Source organism: Ochotona curzoniae, unplaced genomic scaffold (genome assembly GCF_017591425.1).
Source record: "Ochotona curzoniae isolate NIBS_2020 unplaced genomic scaffold, NIBS_Ocur_1.0 contig_2688, whole genome shotgun sequence".
NCBI lineage: Eukaryota > Metazoa > Chordata > Mammalia > Lagomorpha > Ochotonidae > Ochotona > Ochotona curzoniae.
This window is the reverse complement of record NW_024465553.1, coordinates 17,231,649-17,244,792: the sequence shown is the minus strand read 5'-3', so window position 1 is coordinate 17,244,792 and position 13,144 is coordinate 17,231,649. Positions and strand designations below refer to the sequence as shown.

The window sequence follows — 13,144 nt, the reverse complement described above, 5'->3', positions numbered from 1 at the left end:
CTTGGAGGGAGATAAGAAGAAGCCCCACCCAGCCTCTCACCCATCCCAGGGTCCCTGATATGGGGTATGTTCCGAGGTCACTGCTCAAGTGGTTATGATAGTTCAGCAGTTCTGAATTGCTGCCAGTCTCATGATTTCCAGCACAATGAAATCTCTCCAGAATCTACTGGCTGACATAGTCCACCGTAGAGTCTCCGTTTGCCCAGATTTTCACTGCCAACGTGGCTGGGGTAGTTGATTGATTTGTTCTGTCCTCCGTCCTCTGTTTTGGTGTGAGCTGTCCTCTTCAGGTTCTGATGGACTGCCATATCCTCCATGTGCACCTGGATATGCTGTCCACTGCCCTGATATGCTGTCCACTGCCCTGTCTGAGCCTCAAAAGGCTCAGTTTTGACACATGCACTCCATGATCAGACCATAGAACCTACACTTCTCTTCATAGTTGAGGTTCCGAGTTCAGCAGTTCAGTTGGAAGGATACCAGACCTGATTCTTGTGTGTACATGCCAGAACAGGTTCCATCACAGTCCGTCATCCCAATCAACTTATGCCTGTGCTGGTGGTTACAATTACTGGGCCAAGCTGGTCCACACCCAGACACAGTTCACACATGTCTCAGTAGGGGCAGAGACTTAGCCTAGGCTGTCCTCCACCTACCCTGGTCTTCCAGAGCACCCGTTGGTGCTGGAATCTAGCCCAGTTCAGTGTGCCCAGCCCCAGCCCACACTTGTGCTGAGGAACACTGCAGCCATATCCAGACCAGAATGCAGCTCCCACTCCAGCACCTGCACATACCAGTGGGAACCCCAACCCAGCTAGGATGTCCCCTTAGCTCCCCAACCAGGCCTGTTTCCAGCCCTAGATTATGCATGTGCCAATGGTTGCTCTGACCCAGCTTGGCATAGTCCCTCACCTGTCCTGGCCTTTGCCTTAAATGTGTAGCCTGGCCTGACTTGGCCTCCCCCCACCCATCCCGATTCTCGCTAGCAAGTGATAGAACCTGGCCCTGCTCAGTCTACTCCCATCCCTGACTCATGCAAACCAGTAGGTGTGAGAGCCTAGCTCAGCATGACCTGTGCTCCAGCCTGATTTTTGTTCTTACTGGTGAGCTAAGGTTTGCTGGGCCCTGCCTGGTCTGCCCCATCCATACCAACTCGTACATTAGCCAACAGTTGGAGCTACTTTGTCCAGTTTGCCCCACCCCCAGGCCTGGACCATGTGATCATCAGTGAGTTATGACTCTCACTTAAGGGAGTTTCTTAAGTTCCCCCACTTAACCCACTCCCAGACTCATATTTCATGCATGCCAGTGGGTGTTAGGCCAGTGCCCAGCATAATCTACCCTTCCATCTTGACCTTAAATGAGCTGGTGAACACTGTGGCTTGTCCTGCCCCACATATTCTTTTAGGATGCTCATGCAGGTATTACAGCCTGGACCTGCCCAGACTGTTATTGGTCCCTGCACCCGTGAGGGATGGCAGGTTCCGTGGCCACACCTAGCTCACCCTATCACCACCCCAATTCTTGAGCTAACCAGCAAGACTTGTATTTTAACAGGGTTGGGCCCAAATATCCCCAACAGAATCTACCCCAGACCTGGCTCTCATGTGCTGGTCAGTGTTACAGCCCTGCCTAATGTGATCCATCCTCTGTTCCAACATTCTGTCAAGTACTAGATCTAGCCCTGCTGGACGTGCCCACAGCTCTAGCTTTCACATGGACAGGCATGTGGTGGTCAGCATTGTTTGGTGGTAACAAAGTCCTACACAGGATTCACATGTAGGCTGGTCTATCAATCTGACCCATGCAGATCGTCCAGCCTCTACCCTCCAAATCAGCAGGTCTCAGTACCCTCGCTTACCTTCAAGTAAAGTTACCCTGACATTGGGAGTCCCTTAGGATTGATGCCTCACCAACACACAGAGTGGCCTCATTCATGAATGTACATAAGCAGCAATTCCACACCCCCAAGACCCCAGAGCTTGCCACCAGGTGGCCAGCATGCAGAGCCCGGTGCCAATTAGCATGCTGGCTGTCCAAAGCCCAGGACTAACTCATTGTGCAGCAGCGATGGCTTTGGCCAGGGCCCCAAGCATTGAATCCAACCTGGCTTGGGTACTCCCAGTAGCTGCCAGGCTGCTGGAAGCTTTCTCCAACCAGGCCCTAAGGTCGAACTCCCCAAGGTCTCTCCAGCTGCACAATGGTGGCAGTGGGTGGAGCCAGGCCCTGCCTTTGCTCCCAAAAGATCCCTTCCCAGCATACTTACCAGGAAGAGAGAAACCTCTTGGGTCCAGGCAAGCCCAGGACTCGCTCACTGTGCTCACTGTGCTCCTGACTTTGGATCGACACAGTTCTGGCTCTGACAGCTACTCGGGCATGAATCAGTGGGTGAAAGAGCTTTCTCTGTATCCCCTTCTCTTTATAAGAAGTCTGTCTTTCCAATGAAAGTAAATAAGCCTTAAAAAAAGAAAAGGCATTCAGTTGAAAAATATGTAAAATTATCTTTGCTCATGAGTGATATGCTTGTACGTAAAATTTCCTAAAGATACCACATACAGTGCCAGCTGCGGTAGCCTAGTGGCTAAAGTCCTCACCTTGCATGCGCCAGGATTCCATATGGGCACCAGTTTGTATCCCAGTTGCTCTACTTCCCATCCAGCTCCTTGTTGTGACCTGGGAAAGCATAGAAGATGGTCCAAAGCCTTGAGACCCTGCACCTGCGTGGGAGACCCAGAGGAAGCTCCTGGCCCCTGGCTCCAGACTGGCTCAGTTCTGGCTGCAGCCCCTTGGGGAGTGAAACGGTGGATAGAAGATCTTTCTCTCAGTCTCTCCTGCTCTCTGTATATCAGACTTTCCAATAAAAATAAATGAAGCTTTTAAAAAAAGTAATTTTTTTAAAACTGGAGATGAATACTAAAACACTTAAAATAGACTGGCTCTGGGAATATGCCTTGTAAGGGAACTTAGGGGACTCCCTTGCTAGGTTACAGTATCCACTGGTGAGTGCAAAAGCAAGCTGGATCAGGTTGGGCCACAACGCCCGCTGGCTCATGCAATATCTGAGGCTGGGAGTGAGTCTGACAGGAAACTTGGAAATTTTCTTGCTAGGCTGCAGCTCTCACTGGTGAGCACAAGGGGCAGTGCTGGAGGCAGGCCAGGCTAAGCTGCAGCAGCACCTGTTGCATATATGTGAGCTGGATCAGGGGTGGGCTGGGTTGGTCCAGGACAGGACACAGGCCAGGCTAGGTTGGACCATAACACCTGCTAGTTCACATGAGGCTTGGGAGTGGGCCAGGCTGGGCCAGGCTGGTATACCTGCTGGCAAGAACTACAACTAGGTGCAGGCCAGGCTGAGCCAGGCTGTAGCACCTGCTGGTAAATGCTGAGATGGGAGGTGACCCATCTTGGACTGGGCTGCAGAACCTGTAGGCACACACAAGACCTGGGGCTGCTTTGGGGACTTCCTTGCTATGCTGCTGCTTCCATGGGTGAGCCTGAAACCTGGGACTGGGTGTAGGCTAGCCAGGCTAGGCTGCAGCACCAGCTGCCAAGTGCTAGAACTGGGTACGAGTCATGTCAGGCTGGACCACAGTACCCTGGCAGGTTTAAGATTCAATGCTGGGAACATGTCTGCTAGGGAAACGGTGGGCACTCCCCTGCTAGGCATTACCTTCTGCTGGTAAACACAAGAACCAGGGCTGGGAACAAACCAATCTGGACAAGGCAGTAGTACCTGTTAGCATATGTGAGGGTCAGGTTTGGGGCAGGGCAGGCTAAGCTAAGCCACAGCACCCGTACATGTGCATGAGAGCTGCCTGGGATATGGGTTGGGCCGGGTTAGGCTGCAGCAGAGGCTGGCAAAAAGCCAGGACGTGGGGAGGGTCTGGTGGGTATTACTGAGGATCATCCTGACAATGCTGAGGCACCCACCAATATGTGTGAAGTCTGGCCTGTGGCGGGCTGGCTGGGCTGGGATGTAGCACCCATCACTTCATCTGAGATATGGGACTGGGGCAGAACTGACCAGGCAGCTGCGTCCACCAGTATGTGTGTTGGCTGGTGCAGATGACAGACTGGACCCGATGTTGCACTGGTTGGTGCATACAAAAGTCTGAGGTCACCTCAGGTAAGGTTTCTTGGGGGACTACCCAACTCAGTTCCTGCCCACAGGGAAAATCACAAGGGGTGTGGTCTGGCCTTGGAGAGCATATACTGGGAGTAGGCCTCCTTAGTTGCTGATGCCTGTGCAGTGAATAGCCATGTCCAGATGTACATGGGGGCTATGATACCCAGCTCATCTAAGCTAGCAGGGGACAATCCCTGCCTCATTGGAGGATAGAAATCAGAACAGGGGCCTGGCAGTGTGGCCTAGCGGCTAAAGTCCTTGGCTTGAAAGCCCCGGGATCCCATGTGGGCGCCGGTTCTAATCCTGGCAGCTCCACTTCCCCTCCAGCTCCCTGCCTGTGGCCTGGGAAAGCAGTGGAGGACAGCCCAAAGCCTTGGGACACTGTACCCGTGTGGGAGACCTGGAGAAGGTTCCTGGTTCCCGGCTTCAGATCGGCATAGCATCGGCCATTGCGCTCACTTGGGGAGTGAATCATTGGACAGAGGATCTTCCTCTCTGTCTCTCCTCCTCTCTGTATATCTAACTTTCCAATAAATAAATCTTAAAAAAAAATGAAGATAAGGTTATATGAAAATTCAGAGACAGAAAGGAATTTTTTTTAAGATTTATTTGTTTTTATTACAAAGTCAGGTATACAGAGAGGAGGAGAGACAGAGAGAAAGATCTTTGGATCGGCGGAACTCCAGCTGTGGTGACCACTTGGTGAATGAATCATCGGATAGAAGATCCTCCTCTCTCCTCTGTGTGTATCTGACTTCGTAATGAAAATAAATAAATCTCTTTAAAAAATGAAAGATAATATCATTCCACTGGATTTTGTTTTTATTGAGAAGTCAATCATGAGCCTAATTGTTCCTTTCAACTTGGTGTTTTGAAAAAAGATTTCATCATTTATTTATTTGAAAGGCAGTTAGAGAGAGGGAGAGACAGAGAGGTCTTCCACTTACCTGTTAACTTCCCAAATATACGCAATGGCCAGAGTTGAGCCAATACAAGGTCAGGAGCTAGGAGCTTCTTCCAAATCTCATATGTGGGTGCTGCAGGCCCAAGCACTTGGGTTATCTCATGCTGCTTTTCCCAGGCCATTAGCAAGGGGTTAGATAGGAAGTAGAGCAGCTGGGACATGAGCCATGATGACCTGTAGGGGATGCTGATGTTACAGGCAACAGCTTTACCCCATAACACTACACTAGCCCCAGTGCGATACCCTAGTGGCCAAGGTCCTCACCTTGCATCCACCAGGATCCCATATGGGCACCGGTTCATGTCCTGCCTGTTCAACTTCTGATCCAGCTCCCTGCTTGTGTCCTGGGAAAGCAGTAGACCATGGTCCATGTCCTTGGGACCTTGCATCCATGCAAGAGACCCAGAAGAAGCTCTTGGCTCCTGGCTTCAGATCAGTTTAGCTTCAGCCACTGCAGCTACTGGTGGAGTGAACATGTGGATGGAAAATCTTTCTCTCTGTTTCTCCTTCTCTCTGTATATCTGCTTTTCCTCTAAAAAGACCACCATGTTTTTCTCCTTTAGTCTCTTACTGTGAATTACATTTATTTGTACTACAGTTACATTTATTCATTTTTCCAAAGAGGATTTAAGCTAAAATGTAAAAAATATAAATTCTCTCTCTCTCTGTTACTCTGCCTTTCAAATAAATAAATACACTTTAAAAAAAAAGTCTGCTAGTTCTTACCCCCATCTTCAGAATTCATTGTGTCATCTGTGTTTTTCAACAACTCCCGCAAGCTAAAGCAGGTGCCCCGTGGCATTAGGACGAAACATTTTTCGGTGGATTATCACCTGGGCCATCTTCTTTAGACAATCTCTGTGGCCAAACCTTGCTATCTTGGCTTTAGCTTCGAGGGTGTCCGACATGGATCTCTCTGTGTGTGAATCGGAAAGGCTCCATTTCTCTACTTTAATCCATGACACTCCGGCAGGAATTGGGGGCCGTTCTAAATAGGGTCCTCTCTGTTCCTGGGAACAGTTTTGTTCCCAACTGGATTTTTTTTTTTTTTCTTGGCAGAACTGAAGGGAAGCTATTTAATTCAGAAACAACTGCTCGCATCTTCACCATTTTTCCTCTTTTCAGCTCAGGACCATGAGAAAAGCCTATTACTTCAAATCTGTGATTCTGCAAGTTTCTTCATATAAGCGATACATCTTTACTAGAGTAAACTTCTAGCGGTTTTATGCGGGTTTTTCTTTTCCTTTTTCTTTTTGGTTGATGCATCGGTTGTTGCCATTGTGAATGGAACCTTTTTTTCCCCTCCCCCCATTCAAAAATGAACCCCTGGAGCCGCAGGATCTCGGCCCCCCTTTCAGCTGCGAGACTCTATGGTTCGTCGGTTCTATGAGAACATTCGACGCACGCCTGCTTTATCAGAATACGACGGAAGATGGCAACCGCGAGCCAGCAAGCCACGGGCAGCTCTATCTCGCCTTTGTTCTCCTCTCGCTGCTTCTGCGCAGGCGTAGTCGGTCCAGGGCCGTCCCCGCCTTCCCGGTCGCAGGCCCAGTTCGGTAGCGCCGGCGCACTGGCGCGCTCCGTTTACACGCTCCGGGGCCTGGAGACGCCGCGAGTTCCGGCCGTCGCCGTCAACGCCGTGGCTCTTGGAGGTCGGTTGCGACGAGTAACGGCGCCAGGACGGGCCTTGCGCCTCCTTTTCCGATATGTACCCGAATTGGGGCCGGTATGGCGGCAGCAGCCACTACCTGCCGCCGCCGGTCCCGCCGCCGCCTCCGGTGGCGCTTCCTGAGGCCTCGCCGGGGCCCGGTTACTCGAGCTCGACGACTTCTGCGGCCCCTTCCTCTTCGGGCTTCATGAGCTTCCGCGAGCAGCACCTGGCGCAGCTCCAGCAGCTGCAGCAGATGCATCAGAAGCAAATGCAGTGCGTGCTCCAGCCCCACCACCTTCCTCCGCCCCCGCTGCCGCCCCCGCCGGGGATGCCCGGGGGTGGCTATGGAGACTGGCAGCCGCCACCGCCACCGATGCCCCCGCCACCCGGTCCGGCCCTCAGCTATCAGAAGCAGCAGCAGTACAAACACCAGATGCTCCACCACCAACGAGACGGGCCTCCTGGTTTGGTTCCGATGGAGCTGGACTCTCCCCCTGAATCTCCCCCTGTACCTCCCGGGTCCTATATGCCCCCGTCTCAATCTTACATGCCCCCGCCTCACCCACCACCCTCCTTCTACCCTCCGTCCTCGTCTCAGCCCTACCTTCCTCCTGCTCAGCCGTCTCCTTCGCAGTCCCCACCTTCCCAATCCTACCTAGGGCCTACCCCTTCTTATTCTTCCTCCTCCTCTTCCTCGCAATCCTATTTGAGCCATTCCCAGTCCTACCTGCCGTCTTCTCAGGCATCCCCTTCCCGCCCCTCCCAGGGCCATTCGAAAGGCCTGCTCCCCCCACCACCACCGTCCACCCCCGCTGGAACTAGGACAGGTGGCCAACAAGAACCTTTGGAAAGTGGGGCCAAGATCAAGAGTAGCGAGCAGCAGCAGCAAGCCGCCCCGGAGCCAGACCCCTCCACGATGACTCCACAGGTAAGAAAGCATCCCACTGGGTGCCTGTTGTTCCGTGGACGGCCCAGTGAAGAACGGGGCTGCTGGGCTTTGAGCAGTGCTTAGCCGCATTCCTGCAAGCACACGGATTCTGTGGCGACTGGTTTGACAGCCGGCTTCTGAGTGATTTGAAAGTGTCTGTTACTGAACGGGAGGTGTGTGTGCAGGTGTGTCTGCATGCCACAAAGAGCGGGCAGGCTCAAGAGACACTGCTTCAGATCCTTCTTTGATGTTCTTGGCCCGACTTCAAAGGGCCTGGTTGTAAAATTGGGTTTTAAACTATCATTTGCATTTGCATGGTAAAAAAGTTTCTGAAAGGGCTGGCAATCTGTGTGATTAGTTAGTTTCCTAGGGGGTAGGTTTGATGTTATTTAGGGGCCCAAGATCACGTCAGTGTTCTGATTTAGAGATGCGAGCAAATAAAGTATGCAAAATTTGACCTGAATGTTCCAGTCTGCTTACAGGTGTATGTGCTGTGTGGAGATGAGTCTGTGTTAAGGGAGTGTGTTGGTCCTGTTTTAGGATCCATCCATACATCCTTTTCTCAGTTGGAAGATAGTTTTTTACTGGGCCAATTTGTTGGGTTTGATTATTGCTGCCACTCACTTGTAAGCAATAGCTATGGAATTTGGTGCAGGGAGACAAAAGTTGTGTGAGCTAGAGCCCTCCCTGTGAACTTGGATTTGAAGGATTGCTGCCCACGCAACAGTCACAGGTTGACAGGGTGAGAAGAATAAGAAATAATTCAACTCTTCTGTAAGGGAAGGTAGAAATGAAAGAGAATTAATCATTTGTTGTTTCTTAAAAAAAAAAAAAACAGTTTTGATGGTTACCAACCTAAGTTACAGTCTCTTAAGAAAATAGAATGAGGCTCCTGTAAAGCTAAGCTCCTATTTGCATATGCAAAGGTTTCTAAAAGTAAGGGATGCAGTGTTTGGGCCATGCAGTAATTTGACATGAGAACCTCAGGGAAGCAGCAGGTTGTTCCAGGAATTGATGCTTTGCCCACCAGCACCAAATTTGTACATCCCCACCAGGTTGATCGCTGCAGATTTCTCTGTTAGCAAGTGTGTTTTACTGTCAAATCCTGTTAGAGTTGTCTCACACTAAAATGTAACATTTATTGCTTAGTCTCTGCTAGAATGATTTTCTGGCCCTTTACAGGAACACATGTATTATGTTCTTGGGTTTTTAAAAACTTTTGTTTGAGGGCCTGACATGGTGGCCTAGCAGCTGAAATCCTCTCCTTGAATGCACACCGGTATCCCATATGGGTGTAGGTTCTAATCCCGGCAGCCCCACTTCCCATCCAGCTCCCTGCTTGTGGCCTGGAAAAGCAGTGGAGGACGGCCCAAAGCCTCGGGACCCTGCACCTGTGTGGGAGACCTGAAGGAGATTCCAGGCTCCTGGCTTTGGATCGGCGGAACTCCAGCTGTGGTGGTCACTTGTGGAGTGAATCATTGGACAGAAGATCTTCCTCTCCTCCTATCTGACTTTCTAATAAAAAAAAAAATAAATCGTAAAAACAAAAACCCAATTTTTGTTTCAAAAGAAGACAGAATATAAGAATTTCACATCCACTTGTTCAACCCCCTTCTCACCCCCTGGACGCCTGCAATTGCCAAAGCCAGAAATGTTTCTGACAGTTTTGGGGGAGGACAATGTATGTTGGACTGGGTCCCAACAGAAATACTTACTATAAACTGCTTTTCCGCCTTTGTTTGCTTAAGTGCAGTTAAGTTTATTAAGTACTTTGAGTATACGCATTCTGTGCCTCCATTCCTTTGCTTTTAAAGACTTATTTATTTGAAAGACTTACAAGGAGGGAGGTCTTCCATCTGCTGACTTACTCCCCAAGTGGCCTTAAAGGTCTAGGTTGTGCTAGGCCCAAAACCGGGAGCTTGGAGTCCATTTAGGTCTCCCACGTGGGTGTCAGGGGCCCAAGCACTGGTTCCATGCTTTGCTACTTTTCCCAGGTACATTAACAGAGAGCTGGATCAAAAGAGGTGCAGCCAGGACTCCTACCTGGCATTGAAATTGGGATGTCATTGTTGCAGGCAGCATCTTCACCTGCTGGCCTCTGTACTTCCATTCTGAAAGGCAGAGGGAAAGTGGCAGAAGGTGTAAATTGAGGGGTGAGTGTACAAAGGGCTTGGTAAATCCATGAGTCTTTTACCTCCATCTTGAACTCAGGCTAGTTCCCTCCTTCACTGTAGTGTTCTGATTCAGGACCATGTCTAGTGGCAAGATCTCCATGAAGCCATGCCTAACCTCATGCATTTGGTTTGATTCTGTGCTTCAGATTGGAAGTTCCTTGCAGACAAGGACTGTTTTGCTTATTTTTTTTTAGAGATTTATTTTATATTTATTGGAAAGTCAGATACACAGAGAGGAGGAGAGTCAGAGGAAAATCAACGTCTGATGTTTCACACCCCAAGTGACGACAACGGCTGGTGCTGCGCTGATCTGAAGCCAGGAGTCAGGAACTTCCTCCAGGTCTCCCATGCAGGTGCAGGGTCCCAAAGCTTTGGGATGTCCTTGGTTGCTTTCCCAGGCCACAAGCAGGGAGCTGGATGGGAAGTGGAGCTGTCAGGATTAGAACCAGCGCCCACATGGGATCCTGGTGTGCATTCAAAGGCGAGGACCTTAAACATTACGCTATTGCGCTGGGCTCTCTTGTCTTGTTGAAGTCAGGATCCACACAAAATACCGAAGAGATCCTTGGGATACTGTCGTTGTGGTGCAGCAGGTGAAGCTGTCACTTAGGACATTGGTTGGTATCCCATGTTGCAGTGCACGTTCAGGTTCTGTCTGATCCATTTCTTTTTTTTTTTTTAAAGATTTATTTATTTTTATTGCAAAGTCAGATATACAGAGAGGAGGAGAGACAGAGAGGAAGATCTTCCGTCTGATGATTCACTCCCCAAGTGAGCGCAATGGCCGGTACTGTGCCGTGTGAAGCCGGGAACCAGGAACCTGTTCCAGGTCTCCCACACGGGTACAGGGTCCCAAGGTTTTGGGCCGTCCTCCACTGCTTTCCCAGGCCACAGGCAGGGAGCTGGATGGGAAGTGGAGCTGCCGGGATTAGAACCAGTGCCTAGGGCCTGGCGCGGTGGCACAGTGGTTAAGGTCCTCGCCTTGAACACACCAGGACCCCATATGGGCGCTGGTTCTAATCCTGCAGCCCCGCTTCCCATCGAGCTTCCTGCTTGTGGCCTGGGAAGGCAGTCGAGGATGGTCCAAAGCCTTGGGACCCTGCACATGCGTGGGAGACCGAAGGTGGCTGGTGGCTCCTGGCTTCAGATTAGCGCTGCACCGGCCGTTGCGCCCACTTGGGGAGTGAATCATCAGATGGAAGATCTTCCTCTCTTGTTTCTCCTCCTCTCTGTATATCTGACTTTGCAATAAAAATAAATAAATCTTAAAAAAAATAAAAGGCCTACAAAGACTTTATTGTATGGGCAGTTGGAAGCCACTGAAGGATTTGGTATAGATGAATGTGACACGTTGGTATTTTTGTAAGCCTGCTGTGCTTGGATTGTAGAGTGGATTGAAAGGAGAGAATGATTATTGAAATAACCCCAGGCAAAAGATAAAAGTGGATGGGACTTGGATGGTATCAGCAGAAATGGAGTGAAGTGGAAAGACTGGAAATGCTTATTTGCTAGGATTCAAGTGGAGATTAAATTTTTGTAAAGAGGTAGGAGACATTGAGGATGAGTCCTGGGTCCCTGGACCGCACCCAGGAAGGAGGGAATCTGGGGATGAGGAGGAAATGAGTTGTTTTACTCCTGAGTTTGAGGCCCTTCAGAAATAAAGTTCAGGTGAAAGTTAGCAAGAAAAAGGTCAGTGAAGATACAGAAGTAGATAAGGTCTCCTAGGCAATGCATGTAGAGTGAGAGGTTTAACACTGGCCAGCTCACTCCACACCCTCACCGCAGAAGAGCAACAGCTAAGAGATCCACTGAAGAAAGGCCCGAGCACCTCAGACAAGAAGGGAAGATACTTCTCAGCCGGAAGAGAATGGTTAGCTGGGTCAAGTCCTACTCAGAAGTCAGGCAAGAGAGTGCGGCTAAGTTAGTGTACTAATAACATAGATTGTATTGATGCTGGCAAGAGCAGTTTCGTAGTAAGCAAAGCCATATAGCACTGATCAGAAGAGATGGAAGATGAGGGAGAGCGGGTAGTAGGGAAAGACAGTTCTTGCAAGAAGCTGGAATGAAGGAGAGAGACTGAGGAAGGCTGGAGGAAGGTTTGGGCTGAGTTTACCTGTTGATCCCAATTCCTTGAGTAGAATGCAAACCTAAAAAGTATTTAGGTCAGAATATTTTTAACAAACTTCTAAAGTGGAAATCTGTTTTATTATTATTTTACCAGGCTTTTCCCTCTTTGCTTTAGGATATAAGACTGAATATTCAGTATTGCAGGTATTTATAATAATCAGCTAGTATAGAGAAAGTAACTCTTCACTTTAAATCATTACACACGAACAACCTGCCTTACATTTCCTTCCCTGGAAATCATTTAGTACCTTTTTTACAGCTGTGGCAGGAGCCAGTGGGCAGAAACGGCTTCCTGATTAGATCAACATATTTTTAGTAATGTTATTTGTAGGGAATTTTGAATCCCTTCATTCACTCTGTCTTTAAAAGATGTACTTGTTTTTATGTGAAAGGAAGAGCTACAGAGAGATCTTCCATCTGCTGGTTCACTCCCCAAAGTAGCTGCAATGGCCAGAGCTGAGCTGATCTGAAACCAGGACCCAGGAGCTTCTTCGGGTCTCCCACACGGTTGCAGGGTCCCAAAGCTTTGGGCCGTTCTCTACTGCTTTCCCAGATCAGAAGCAGGATGCTAGAAGGGAAGTGGAGCAGCTGGGATTAGAACTGGTGCCCATATGGGATTCTGGCCCGTGCAAGGTGAGGACTTTTAGCCACTAGGCTACCACACTGGGCCCCTTGGTTACTTTCAAAGCAACCAAAGCAAGGGCAACTTTTAGCTTTTGTTTGAAGAACTATAATTTATTTTTAAAAGCTAAAAGATAACCCTATTGATTAAAAAAAAATTTTGTTCTTAAAATAATGGAAGAAGATTGAAATTAAAAAAATTTTTAAATTCTATTTTATTGTCTATTTTTATGATCAGTGTGCTCTTTTTTATGTTGAATAGAAAATAATTATATCTTGGGAACTGTTTCTGTGTTTGGTAATTAAAAACAAAACTAACAGTTATGAGTTGTACTTCAAGATGGAGTTAGTAAGTTAGAATTGATTGTTCCCTATAGATTTGAACAAGTTTCAGGTACAAATGAGAATGTGGCCAGGAGGGGAAGTCTTCAGTTGATTAATAAACACTCACTGACATCCTACTCTGGGTTAGTGCCAGATGGGGTGTGGGAAAAGCAGAAGGCATTTCTCCAAGAAAATTAAGTTCTGTGCATGAAAAAAAGGAACAGGGGTA

At 49.0% G+C, this 13,144-nt stretch overlaps 1 protein-coding gene across 1 annotated transcript in view; it reads left to right on the top strand.

The window, feature by feature from the left end:
• The first annotated feature begins 6,622 nt into the window (after positions 1-6,622).
• Positions 6,623-13,144, top strand: part of YLPM1 (YLP motif containing 1) — a 68,560-nt gene continuing 62,038 nt past the window's right edge. Inside the window, exon 1 of the mRNA XM_040975281.1 lies at positions 6,623-7,669. Within this exon, the coding sequence (XP_040831215.1) occupies positions 6,797-7,669 (873 nt within the window). The 5' untranslated portion in view covers positions 6,623-6,796. The remainder of the gene's footprint in view (positions 7,670-13,144) is intronic.